The sequence below is a fragment of the Lissotriton vulgaris genome, chromosome 4_1 (assembly GCF_964263255.1).
Source record: "Lissotriton vulgaris chromosome 4_1, aLisVul1.2, whole genome shotgun sequence".
Classification (NCBI taxonomy): Eukaryota; Metazoa; Chordata; class Amphibia; order Caudata; family Salamandridae; genus Lissotriton; species Lissotriton vulgaris.
This window is the reverse complement of record NC_141691.1, coordinates 1,133,400,660-1,133,415,418: the sequence shown is the minus strand read 5'-3', so window position 1 is coordinate 1,133,415,418 and position 14,759 is coordinate 1,133,400,660. Positions and strand designations below refer to the sequence as shown.

At 42.2% G+C, this 14,759-nt stretch overlaps 1 protein-coding gene across 2 annotated transcripts in view; it reads right to left on the bottom strand.

Moving 5' to 3' along the window:
* Positions 1–10,160: 10,160 nt before the first annotated feature.
* TMEM245 (transmembrane protein 245) overlaps positions 10,161–14,759 on the bottom strand; it is a 982,890-nt gene continuing 978,291 nt past the window's right edge. For both annotated transcript variants that reach the window (XM_086965376.1, XM_086965377.1), the window contains one exon: positions 10,161–13,340. In XM_086965376.1, coding sequence (XP_086821502.1) covers position 13,340 — 1 coding nt within the window. In that variant the 3' untranslated portion in view covers positions 10,161–13,339. The remainder of the gene's footprint in view (positions 13,341–14,759) is intronic.

Sequence of the window (14,759 nt, the reverse complement as noted above, 5' to 3'; positions counted from 1 at the left end):
TGTCTCGAGTGATTACTGACCGTCGTGTACACGACATCTGGCAACGAAGGATCCGGTCCCTGCGTGCAGGAAGCCAGAAATCGCGATTTTAAAACCAGGAGCCCACCCTGGATCGCGTTGCAGCCAAGAAGAAGAGGGAAGAGTGAAGCGCCGTCCAGCCATCAAAGCATGAGAGAGAAATGTGCGGAATGTACTTCTCTGTCTCGGAGCCAAAACACAGAGGTTCGAATTGACTGGTACTGTCCGCTTTGATTTTGCAATAGATGAAGAGGACGTCCCTCTCCGAGTTGGTAAAAAGTATTAAAGACAAGATGTTTTTGCACTCCTACAGAAGCTCACTCGTGAGATGGAAGCATCACCACAAAAATGTTTTGCTCCCATTGAGACTTCTGGACATCTGAAAGGGTTTCCCAGTCGAGCTGACCAGAATGATGTGCTCTCAAAGGTGATGTATGGATGGATGGATGGATGGGTTTTTATATAGCGCAATATCACCGCCAGGTCTCAAAGCGCTTTTGCATTGGGAACCCGTCCTGGTTTTTCCCTGTGAGATAGCCCCTACTTGGTATCCCCAGGGAGAAAGCCAGGCATCCCGCCGCGGGGGGCGTTGTGGAGATTAAGCAAGCTATTGCCCAGAGTTGCAGAGAGTGAACCTGTGATTCGAGTAGGCACTGAAGCGAGAATTACCGAGTCCGTGGACATTTTGGGCTCAAGACCCTGCCGCGTCGGGAATTGAACCCTGGTCCCGGGCCTGATCTCAGCGTCCGGGTCTGCCTCCTCTAACCAGTGAGCCACACTTCTCCTGTATGAGTTATGAGTTTCATTGCTCTGCGATATTCTCATGTTTTGCTCTTTATAATTGAGTCTCATTTGACAGTGCTTATTTCTGACATTTGACTGTGCTTTTTTCCTGCATTGGATGTCCGTTATTATCTGCTTCAATCACTACTTTTATTTGCTTGTGTTCTACTTTCTTATATTGGACGTGTGAATGTTCCATTATTATCTGCTTATGTTTTGCTCCCTTGCATTTTATTAGTGAATGTTCCATTATTATCTGCTTGTTTTTTTTCCCTTGCATTCACTTGTGTGTGTTCACTAGTATTGTCTGCTTGTGTTGTATCTCATGAATTTGACCTTGTGAGTGTATTATTATTATTACTTGCTTGTACACATATATCTATACATTGGCAAGTTGTTTTACATGATTCTTTTGACATCTCGGAAAGTCCTTCCGTTAGAGAGTGTTGCATTAATAAAACACCACACATTATTTTGAAACTCTTTTGATGTGCCTCATTTTTTGAGTGTCAAGCCTCCTTTCCAGGTGCTTTATTTTTCTTTCACTGATTGCCACTCCTTGGGAGTGCTCAATTTATTTTATTTGGGAGTGTAAAGCTTGACAGTAAATGTGCCCTGGAGCAGAACCTCTGTTTTTGTGATGAAGCTATGCACTGTAAATAACAAAAGGAGACCGTTACCATTTGTAAACTAACAGGTCTCTAAATACATTGACCATACATTGATTTCAGTGACATGCACTACGAGGTTTCATCAGCAGCATCACATGAGAGAAAAATAACCAAAATCACAGGTTGGAGTTCGGAACACTCCCAAGAATTAAACTCGGAATAAAAATAGATTGCTGTACAAGGTTCATACATTTAACCATGGCCGGCTTTAGCGCTGGTGGCGCCCGGTGCGACAATCATTTTTGGCGCCCCCACACCCTATGACCATCTCCTCGGATTCTCTCACTACCAACGGGTAAAAGTGCCCCTCATCTCTCCAATCATATGTTATTGCTAAAAGCAGCGCCCCTTGAGGTCGGAGCCCAGTGCAGCGTCACCAGTCGCCCTGCCATAAAGTCGGCCCTGCATTTAACAAAGGCTCTGAAATGCTTTTTCTAGCCTCCACTGTTCATCAGAGAACACAGAACTCAAGTCTTTAATCTGTGCACTCTTCTGTAAATTTTATGATTTTCCCAGGAAAAGATTTGTAATACCCATTTTAAAGAAGTGGGAACTTAGACAATGTAGAACGGCATTTTTGAGGTTACAAATGTTAGAGAATGAACTGATTATGTTTGCTGTATCGTCCTTTTTTAAAAATTATTATCAGATATAGGAATACAATGCATTAATTCTCTTACTTAATGAGTTCACCATTCCTGTAACAATAACTTACCTAGCTTTTTATTTTTAATAATGAATTTGGCTTAAGAAGGATTTTGTAGAATACTGATCATATGAATATGTATTTTTTACTCTATTGTGCTTTTATGGTTTTTATGAAACAAAATCGAATAAAGCTATTTTTTGACAAACCGTGCACAATACAGTTCTAGCACTAAGGTTGCAGGACACACAAGAAGCACTGGAGTAAATAACAGAGACAACATAGAGGAATAGTCTATAGTATTTGCAGACGGGAATACTCCGTCCTGTTTACTACTATAGGATGTTAAGTGCACACCGTACCTGATATTAAGTACTTAGCCTAGTTCTTTCACTCGACTGAAGTTCGAAGAAGATATCGAGGCTTTTACTCAGGGAGTCACAGGTGATCCAGAGTAGCTATGCAGGAGGAAGCGAGGAGGGGGACATCAAGGGAGCTGGTTCCATGGGAACCACCGGTTCGGATGGACTTGAAGGAGGCTGGAACGTTTCTTGGTTCCTGTAGGATTCTTCAGGTGAGTGGGAAGGATGAAGCTTGCTCGGCAGGGAGCGAGGCCAAGCCATGATTTGAGCTTGGGCAGAGTTTACATATGTTTTACATATCTTCTCGAAGGATCAATGGATATAACTAGATCATGTGGGGCACATGGCCATCTGGAAGGTTTGCGAACCTTGGAGAAAATACGTGATAGTACAGCCTCTTTGACCTTACAGAATGAGCAGGTGCAACTTGTTGATTGCAACCAAAAAACAGGAAACAAATGTATCGTTTCACTCAAATGTGCATAATGGAAAACAACACCAAGGCCCCAGTAACAGAGGGAGCAAGGCTTGCCATGGGCTCACAGGATTCTGGGGGAAGCTTGCAGGGATTCGAGGGCAATGACGTTAAGATGCAGGGGAAGCATAGGTCAGTTATGAGAGTACGGGGGAAAATCAGTTATGAGGGTGCTGGGAACATCGGTCTTAAGGATGCTTGGGAACATCAGTGATGAGGGTGTTTGGGTAACATCAGTGATGAGGGTACTGGGGGAACATTTGTAATGATGATGCTGGGGAATCATCGTCATGATAACATAGCAGGTCATAAAGCGCCATGGGGTAAATCAACATGAACCTTGCGCGCTAGGCCCACTACACAGAGGAGGCATGAGGAGGTTGTGACATAGGTCAACATTCATCATCCTTTGAAGAACATGTGGACCAGTGGACATGATAGCTGCTTTTTCAGTGTCACAGTAGAAAGCTAAATTGAAGGTCACCTCAAGGATAATCTTCAAAGAACGTCTAACTTCCAGCACCATATAAAACTCTATTTAAAAAAAATAAAAGATTTATTTTTGAAAACTCTGGAATATCAGGATTTGTACAAATGAATTTTAAATCATGCATTATCATTTTATATATAATTTTGTTAATATCAATGACACACTGTTCCGATATGCAATAGAAAATTTCCTCCGTGTTTAAACATATTTTTCTATTTATTTCTATTGGCGGTGGAACTTATCACCCTGAGAAAGGCTCGACTAGACGAAACGCATTGGAATAGAATCTCCCTTCTACTAATAAAGGATTGGCATATTAAAACTACCCTGGAGTGCCAGTCTTCTTTGGCTATTTGTCTTCCAAGGTTTTTATACATTAATAGTGGGGCATTGTGTCCGCGACGGAGCACCCACATGCTTGGTGGATGTAATGACTTGACGGAGATATCGTTTGAAGTATTAAAAAACATATACAACTCACCAATGAATGGTCAACAGAAGGACTTTTATGATCTATGGAGTCGGTGTTCACAAATGAAAACTCATAGCACGCAACCAAATGAAATGAGTTAATGCAAGGTGACATCATAAAGGCAGATTACGTAGCATGGTAGAGTAGTGTTCCTTTTACCACCTTACTGCACTAGTTCAGATTTGTATGCAATTTTATAAGTGTTGTTCAGTTTATAACATGAAGGAGTGGGTCTACAGGATACAATCTGACAGATTAGTCTGCTAGTTTAGACTTAACAAGAGGTCCAACTAGCTCATACTGTCCTACGTGTTACTAGTTTTAAAAGTTTGATAGAGTGCCCCATATTAGTTGTTCATTCACACCGATGTTAAAGAACGGAATTTCGGAATCACTGCAGCACCCCTCTCTGGCCATGTTTCTTTAATATATCCACTTCCTTGGCTATTCACCACTGTCTCTATAAATGAGCAGCAATGTGATTTCGATTTAACAACAGTATAATATTTCACTAGCAGGGAAGTTTAGGTCTGGCATCAGAACAAATATCTAAAGTGCCTAATTCTTAATGTGTCAAGTTTCTGGGAGTTTTTCCATATGTTTTAGTGCTCCAAATGGAGAGGTTCGATAGTTCGTAGATAATACTGTTCTGTAGAGAATAATTCAAATCTTTGTGAATTCACAGATAAGACAGGTGCCGTATATGAGACTGTTTTTATTAAAATTAAACCCTATAGATATGTGGGCATATAAGCAGGTTGTCCTTGGGTCAGAATACATTTTACATTTTTATAACGTTGATTACTTTTAAGGGAAAGCAATGGATCCGGCACATCTACCTAATTTGTGTCTAATCATTTTTTTCAAGATCTTTAGTTTAGGGCAAATGTAGTTAAAAAACACCAACAAATAGGATGTACAATTGCTTCTTAGTGATGAGAAAAACTCTTAGTTGGTGAACCATGCCATTAATCAGGCATATTTCACTAATTACTTAGGACAGGACTGACCATGTAAAATAGTCTGTGTTGGAGCAATTCCTCCATTTACAGAGGAATTCACCTTTAGCAAAGATTGTCACAAGTTCCACTTGTCAATTTTAGAATGTAAGACAATGCTTAATCAGTGTATTTAGAAATCAATGAGATGGCCTTTTGCTCTTAGTTATGGTTTTGAAAGTTAATCTTACGTTTGTGTCTAGTTAATGAAATTCAAATCTCACTGCGGTTGTTGAGGCATTGTATAAGGTATTTTAAACTGTCCACCCACTTTTGCCATATGCCGAAAATGACTTGACTATATCTAAGCAATATATTTATATGGGTAGAAAATGTGTTATTGATGCAAAACAGCCGCATGACAATTCCTATGTCAGTCAGTGAATCCACTTTATTCGATTAGTTAAAATTATAAAAGTACAGAAACAAACCACAAACATAAACAATATTACAAGTAATATAACATAATGATTAAAATACACAGGCAATATTTCAATTCATTAAATAAAACATTATCACCGGGTCGCACCCCTTGTCTTAATAAAATAACGATGAGCCGCCTTACAATCTTACTTATGAAGCATACTAAGCTCCAGTATCAGGTAGTGGGGAGAGTCTAGCTCTAACCTTTTTACAGAGCCTCTTAAGTCTAAAGAAAGGAGTAGCAAGAGACCACCTTTTGCCCTACTCGCTGAACCTGGACATGCAGGAAGAAAGTATAAACTAAAGCCGTCCAACCAAAAGTTATCCCCCTTTCCCAGGTCTCCTGGAGGGCAATTATATCATATGTTTTTATGAAGGATAGCCATTTAGGGTCGTCTATCTTGGTTCTTAAACCCGCAATATTCCAGCTTAAAATTCTGCATTCATGGGTGTAATCACCAAATTGTTCAACTCTACCCTGGTTGACAGAACATGGGACAAAAGAGCGTGCGCCACTGCCAATATTAGTACCTTTAGATATAATGGGACTTACCGCCCCTGTACTCACCAGTAATTGTCGACTTGTCTCAGACAGAGGAAGAGACAACAGGTTGGCTCATGACTTCCATTATCACTAGGGCATCTACTGGTGGAAGTCAATCGCAGGCATCAAAACCTGACAAAGGGACAAATCTAGGGACAAATCTATTGGCTAGTTCAAGGTCAGAAGATCTCCCTATGGGTCTATTTAATACACCCCCCCCCCCACAACTGGGAGGGATAGTTGGGTCTATTAAAAAATCCTAATGGTAGAAGGGAGATTTCCCCATGGTGACACTCTTGCCTTCTGCTCACTAGTTGCTCCAGTGGAAATCTAACAACCAACTCATTATTAAAGTTGGCAATTACACAGTCCCCCCCCAGTCCTTTATAGAATGTCCGATCCAGGAGACCTTTCTTGCCATTATCATTTGATTTAAGCTGTCCCAGCCCCAAGCCCCCTCCAGCTTTAATTGATTTGTGAGCCAATGCATGGTTTTGACCATCAGCAGGTCAGTTGATTCAAGACGCCCGACTTGTAAGGTCGGTACATTCCTCAGGACCACTACCAAAGGGGCAGCGTCCGGTGGCAAGTGTAGTACCCCAAGGCCATCCTTAACAAAGCTGTGGGCCAAACCAATGTGCGTAGCGAGGGGATTTCAGCCGGGCTGTCCATTAACTGGCATTAATAGAGTGCCCATACAATGTTTAGAACAGTTGTGCGTGTTGTTACTTGCTAGACTACCCCGGGGTCTATTACCCACCTCCCTTGGGGAACTCTGTATTAACTGGGCAAATTCACTAGAGATGTTCCCATCTTCACCCACATCTACCAACCTCCCAGCAGGAACTGAACCTTCTCTACTGGATCTACTTGAAGATGGAACCCTAGAATTGGATATTAATGTAGTCTGCGGAAGGGGATCTGGAATTACAGAATTGCTCAGTACATTTGATTGAATTTCAATAGCCTGACCCGTTTTTTGCAAGGAGGCTTCAATATTGTGGAGATTAGGCACAACATGGAATTCAAAATTAGTCAATCTTTCTTCAATACGAGTTAGCTTATTGATGATAGGAGAAAGATACAACTCAATTATGGCCCCCATCTTCACCCACAGAACCTCCAAAGCTTCAGCAAGGACTCCCAGCGGGTCAAGATTCACAGTGCTTTTGATAGACGTTAAAGACTGCTGCTCTACTATCATTGGAGGTGTCACAGTCACTGTTCCGCTATTCTTATTGGTCTTCTGTATTTTTGCACTTTTCTGCCTTTGCGGCACCCTCCCCTCTTCCTCTTAGTAGACGGCTCCGGCGTGGTTACCATAGATTCCTTAATTTGCGATTTAGTTTTAGGCACAGACCTAGTAACCACACGTCTTAGGGTAGCAGCAGATGTACCTTTGCAGACCAAATCGACAACGTGAGCACTGTTCTGGGCCTCCACAACTGCCAATAAATCCAGCAAGGCATTTGAAGACTGACTAACACCTTCCACTAAACCACAAAGGTCAGAACTAACAGCCTCTGCACGTTTGGGTGTGCGCGCAGATATCAGGCCGCCAAATGACGAACGTTTAGTATGTAAACCATCCAATGACCGGCGCCGCTCAGTCAGGGCGATCTCATGTGCGAGGACAGAAATGGCCCTGATTAAAAATTGGTCCAGGGTCCCCGCGACGCTTCCCCCCACTGGTGCAAGTCTACTCTTTCCTTGACCATTCATGTCAGACTAAGTACGAGGAAAAACAACGAGCCCAAAATGATAGAATCCCAAATAAACCGCAAATAATGGATTCCAAACAGACCTGCTGATCCGCTGAGGTTAGAGGGGGGGAACCCAGCCCGGCCTCTTCCGGGCACCAACGGGCTAAAACGGGCCCGCCCTTGGCTTGGGCTAGCAGGAACGGCGAGGCACAATGTAGGCATCGGGTGAATCAGGCAAGCAGGCTCAGGTGCGGGCTCAGTCCACACGCTCCCTGGGACTTGTAGTTCGCTGAAAGCGTCCTCCTCAAAGAATGACGATGCAGCTTTTCTGTGGGCAGCAGCCCCCCTTTGATAGCTGCAGACGGAGGAATCCAAAAAATGTCCGCAAGTCAAATGAGAGGGAGATGCGACCACAGGGTGGCAGGGCTTTTTATTTGAGTCTCTTCCTCAGCCACCCTGTCTCCTGATCAGGCTCCTAGTGATGCTCTGGCACAGGCACTAACACAGCTGTGTTCCAAGCCGTGTACCGAGCATTACTGGGTGTTTTCAGGCTGCTGGAAGAGCAGCGGGCGTGGAGGGGAACGCGGGAGAATAGCGGGTAGTTAGTAGAATTTCACCTCACCTCCGCTCCTGACAGTGGCTCTCCTGCACCTCAATGCACTTTGCTCAGTGCTTCAGTGGCTTCCGCTGCTCTCGCAGCACTCGCGGCACTCATAGCACCCGCAGCTGCCCAGTCTCTTTCGCCAGTCTCTCTCGCCTCTGCACCTCTTGACCACAAAGCCCTTAGCTCCTAGCTACAGTTCACGGAGTGTACCTCACAGCTTTCTGCTTGCGCTGCTCTGTCTCTGTTGCCTCTCGCCTCTGAACCGGACTGGTCTGCAACTGAGGAAGAGTAATGCCAGGCGCCAACCTGCAAAAACAACAATTGATGGACAGAATGCAGAATAATGTCATACATTCACCCCAGTACAGAGATCTGGGCCTAAATCCATCGTTTTTTGCACTCCACACCATCCCAGTTCATACATGGCATGTGCAAATCAGGCTTGATCCTGTGCCTCATGGGAACAGTGCAGCCCGAACTGCCAAGCCATGTCTTTCCTGGACCGGAATCAAGCATCTTAGGACCGGTTTCTGGCTATCAGCCGTCTTCAGCCAGGATAGCTTGACTCCAGTGGTGTGGAGAGCATGGGACTCACGTCTGAGCATAACCATCCCACTCGGGGTGACAAATGCAAAAATAACAGTTGATAGACAAAATGCAGAACAATGTCATACATTCACCCCAGTACAGAGATCTAGGCCTAAATCCATCGTTTTTTTGCACTCCACACCACCCCAGTTCAGACATGGCCATATGCAGCACCCACTACTGAAACAAAATCAAATTCTGCGCACAAGGGAATTCATATGCAAATTGCCAATTCTCAAGAAAATATATGACCTACCAAGATCCCTTTTGTTTGTATTTAACAGTCAGATGTGCATACCAGTAGCGGATTTTCATCAGGGACGGTTTGCCCACTTCAAGAATAAATAGAACAGGTACTTTTGGTAGGCCTGGATGCAATGTAAGAAATTCTGATCAGTTCCAATGTCTCATATTAAGGAATATAGGTACATGATGAAAACATTGAGAGTGAATAGGATCCTAATGTGTATTGTGTAGTTCAATCATATCCATTGAGTCCTTGACATATTAATTGATTTCAGCTATAAAAGATATAGCGAAATAAGTTTCGATACTTAGACAATGGGTCACGAATGGAAGAACCTGGGTTTGCAAGGTCTCTGTGAATTAGGGGTAATATGTAGCTAGCAAGGTTTCTGGGGAGTGTGGTAAAAAAATACATTTTCCTGATGGCAAACGCAGTCCCCATTCAATGATGAGTCTTTAAAATATCAGTCATAGATTTGTGGTGATGTAGTCTAGTTGTCAACAGTTGCTTCTGTTATCAATGATCTCATGGCTCTTATATCAAGTTCTGAATCACAATGCTATACTATTGGCTTAATTGTGTCATTGGTATTTCGGTCAAAGAAAGATTTAAATGCAACTTTTCATGCTAGGTTTGATACATCTCCACTTATTAAGCCAGAAAGAAGTAGGCTTTTAAGAGCAATGATACATTGTAGCATGTGCAAGGGGATGAAATCTGATTTGTTATAGAAGTCAACAAAGTTTGGAGTGATACGGTTACCCTTGTCCTAAAAATAGATCGTCCTTATTTTGAGAAATAAGTGAATTATATCTGTGCAGAATAGAACCGAGGCACCAGAATTTAAAGGGACAAAGGTTAGCCCATGTACTTACAAATATATTGATTTTTGGAAAAAAGAGATCAGAAATTTACAATTAGAATGTTATCCTTCTGCGTCAGTGAACAATTCAAGGTTCCAGAACGTTTATACCCCCTAAACATGTAAGAAATGCATAATACATTTGTTAATTATACCGTTAGAACTTAACTTGCAATGTCTGCTGTCTTAAGTCAAGTTGCAGATGTTCTTACACGCCATAGAGTATCAAAAGTAACATTCAAATAATCCTCACAATCACAAAAAAAGACAATAGGTCAATACAAGTGTTTAATAACTGTGAAAGCAAGACGTTGCTAGAGATTAATTTCAGCAAATCATTGTCGTAGGAATTTATTCCCTAGTACCAGTTTGAGTATTTGTGTATCCAAATTAAAGAGAGCTTTTCACTGGGACAGTTACAGACACAGATCAAGGAGTACTATTGCACAAAAGAATTGAAAACATGCTTGAAACATGTGTGATGCAGTTATAACTTACTCCGAGAAGAATGTGACATAGCCAGCTTCCAGACACCGGAGAAATACTCAGTGGTTAAGGTTTCAAGAAAACATATCCTGAATTCTTGGACGAATTCACAGAAAAAAATAATGTTGGAGCAATGGCTTCAACATTGATATCCAAAAAACTTCTTGTCTTGCAAATTGAAGCCCTTTTGCTACCTATGGTCAGATACTTTATTTAAACATCTTTGCCTAGAACAGTTGTTTGCAAATTTTAATAAACCCCACCTCTCTCAAAACAAACGCTGGTGACCAGGAATACTTCATCCTTAAGCAAAATGCTAAAAGGCGTTTTTAAATACAAACCTTATGTCAGGATTCCCCGGCCGCTGGTAGATCACTGCCTGCAGTCCGAGTCCGTAATGGGGTTTGAAAACTACAATACCCATGATTCCTAGCGCGGCGCGTCGGAATGACGCTATGCGACCGGAAATGGGATATCACGGCACTCGCGGAGAGACGCGCTGCCGATTATTCCTCCCGGCGAGCAAGAGTGATTGCTCGAGTTACCAGTACTTGTCGGTGCTTGTTGCTGTGGGCTGAGGTAAGCTCACGCCGTTTGTCCGTAGGACCTTGTGGATTACTTTGGAGGGGCTTAGGAAGCGCCCGTGTTGTTGGTAGCAGTGTGCTCGCTTCTTGGAGATTCGTGTCGCCTCCACCGGTGTGACACCTAACCTTGGATTACTTTGGAGGGGCTTAGGAAGCGCCCGCAGCTCGTGTTGAAAGCTTCGTATCAGGTTTCCTCCGTTTGGGGGGTGCTTGTGTTGTGTACATTCTTGCAAACTACTTTTCCTCTGCTCTGAAACCAGATTGGGGTTGGTTTCAATCCCTACCGGACACCTAGGTTTTGGGTGCCTATTGACTTGTGAGGAAGTTTTGTCCATGCTTTATATTGCAGAGACGTATCTGCATTGAAGCGGATTTCTACTCCATTTGTGTTGTGCTGGGCAGCTTTTCTTTTGTTGGTTGTTAAAAGGAACGTACATTACAGACTCCATAATAAGGTGGTGTATGAAACGTGAAGGGTGTTTGACACTTATGCGCATACTGTTCTGACCCCTGACTGTGCTGAGCATTAATCCACCTCGGAGGGGAAAATATTTCCGAGAACTGTATTAGTTACCTGGAGAAGAGTGATAGGTGATCATTATATTGATCCTGGGGCTTTCAGGTCTTCCTCATTCCCATTTGGGTAGGTGTGCCTACATATCCTATTCTCTTGAAACACTGTCACCAGAGGTGGGAAGGAAGTTGCATATTTATGTTCTTCTTTGTTTATTTAAGTGAAAACCTGGGGATTGAGAAGACGCCTATTCTATTACTCTCTGCTTCAGTATACCTGTAAGATATTTCAGGTGAGGAAAGGCTTAGCATATTGTGTAGATAGGTTATCAGCCTAGGGTCACAATTCCACTTATCCCATGCTTTACATATTTTCAGTTCCAGCCGCCCAGCTGTTCCCCTCCGGACCTATCTTTTTTCCCCCGCTTGATCTCCTTAATAGTCTGTGAGCCTGATAGCCAGACTTGGGATGATCTAGAGGAGGGCCCCCTTTATAGCATCAATCCAATCCCGAGGATCAACAACGAAAGACCTGACACCTTAATTACAAGTGTGGAGTTACAACTTAATTAAGAACAAATATTAAGCTGTGATCATTCTAATAAAGATTACTCAAACAAATTTTCTGTAGGGATTCACAAAATATTCTGCATGTTTTCAAGAAAGTGTTCTGTTATCACCTAACGGACTTACTAAAGTGCTGTGAATGGAAATGTGTTTAGTAATAAAAACAATAAAAAAGACATATTTTACATTCAGAGTAATAATTACGGATCTCCTTCAGTTAAGGGACCATGGGTAAGTAAACATTATGGCCTGATTTAGAGTTTGGTGATTGGGTTACACCATCACAAACCTGAGGGATATCTTGTATGCATTATTAAAAGTGTGTTATATCCTTTGGCACCTTCACTATGGTAGAAGGGATACAGGTATATTTGTGCCGGAGTAACCGATCTACCAAACTCTAAATCATGCCTAAAATATACAACGTCCCTCTCTCTCTTGCCTTTTAAAGATTCTTTAAGCCTCGTCGTTGTTTTGAGAAGGTCATGATTAAAAGGATGATTACATACAATGACGAATGCATGTTTACTTTGTATACTTTATGAAACATTGAAAACGATGTAAAAGTGTTCACACAGGTGCACTTAAATAATCCCTAAACATATGACTAACATTGATAAAAAATGTTTCTATAAAGTACAGTGTTTGACAGCGAAGTCAAAATTTTAACGGTTTTTGGGGCCTGTTTTTTTGAGGAGAGGCATAATTGTGTGTCAGAAAAACCTCTCTGTAGTTAAACCTACGAATTGCATAACTTCAAACAAGCGGGAAATGAAAGATAGGTACTATACTATCAAATAAGTTCAAATGACAGGGTCGTTGCAAATATAATATTTCACATTCAGCCCTATGCTAATCTCTGAACATATGCAGTGCAATTCATTTATATTAAATAAATATAGTAAGGTAAGGAATACTACAAAACTGTGGCACAGTGGCATCACTTATAGAAGGGAATAATAGTAGCCGATAGCTTCTGGGAGTATAGTGCGTAATTACACATTAAACAGTTCAAAAAATCTGCTGGAAAAAAGTACATGGCTGCCAAAGTGATATACAAAATAACGTGCAACAGACTTCCCCAGTTGGAAGAGCTGTGCACAAAAGGCCAGCATAATATTTTGATTTTCTTCATTTGAAATGTCTCTTTCTTCTGTCGCCAGGCACAAATCTGCAGAGGTTCATAAGGCAGTGAGTGATACAAGCAACTGTGGAAATAGCAGGGCAGCTTCAGCACTGAATCACTTCAAGCGGGTTTGATTGAAGTCTTTGACTTCAACTCATCAAGGTTCTTCACAAATGATCTGCATTAAATATATAAGAGATTAGGCAAGAACTAAAACCCAACATTTTTCTGTTTCAAGGTAAAGGCATCAACGGTGCACGCAAATGAACAGCATATTAACTCAATTAGTTGTGGAATACATCTTTGTTCCACAACAGAGGTATCTGGTTTGAGTCAGTGACACTGCTAACATGAACAAAAGAGCACGTCATCTATGCAATAAAACGATTATTTTTCAAAGAAGGAGAAGGTGTGGCTTCCGGGTTAGAGCTTTTAAACACGGGGAACAACGTGCGAATCCCAGGCTTGGTTCAACAGCCTGTGATTCTGGGCAAATTACTAAACCTTCTTGTTCCTAATAAAGGAATCAAAAACAATGTGTAACATATCTGTTTGTGTTGAAAAACACTACAAATCCCTTGGGCCAAAGAAAACTGTGAAAGAAAAACAATATAGAACAGTAGTCTGAAAGAGTAACCTTAATATTTATGGTACGTTGAAAGGTAATCGCAAAAACTCACATTTTCATTAAACCAAATGTGCATTACTTCCTTGAAAAATACGTTCCACAGAAATTCTTTGTCTTCATCACGGATTTCACTAAATCTAGAACTATCAGACTAACTTCACAGAGCACCAGGCCTTAAGCAATGGAGTAACATGGACACGACACAAAACATGTTACACATTATTAACTACATATACTAATTAAATGTTAATGTCTCAAAAGGAGACCAGTGGCAAACAGGAGCAGGCTCACCACTTCAGCTGATCATTAGCTCAGTTACATGGCCACGTCCCTCTCAAAGTTCGATCCCTCCTGGAACGTTAGGATGCCGCACTGTCACGTGGCAGATAGGAAACAAGCAACATTCCTCCAAATATCTCTTTCAACGAGAGAGAGGGGGATGGCAAGCCCCTGTAGAGCCGAGAAATACAAATCAATGGCATAGGAAGTTTTTAGGTCTAGCCTGAGCCAGCGCATGCGCTGCTCTGCGAGACATTTAGTAAGTGGGTTTTTAAAGTGCTACCGCACTCTTTTGCTGGCCTCAAGCTTGCGGTTATGCGCGCTTGCACGTGCGCAGCCGCCATGTGGCTTTTTGTCATGGCTCATTAAGCCTTACAGCGGGCGTATCACTTTCTCATTGCTTTCCCAAGCGCCTCGCTCTGCCCCTCCCCCACCACAGAGCGCGTCCATGCGATCACTTTTGCTTTCAAGGCAGCGCAGCCGCATTACTTTCACAGTCGCGTTGCCAATGCTTGTTTCAACTGAGCCTCGTCTGTTATCTTCTAACAAGTACTCTAGGATAGTCGTTGCCCCAGGGACTGACTACCTGCATGTTGTGAGAACCGCAAGCCACTACGCTTGCATTAGATTCATATTTCATTCACTTTCGTGACATTTTATTAACACACGGAAGGAGGAATCATATGGTCA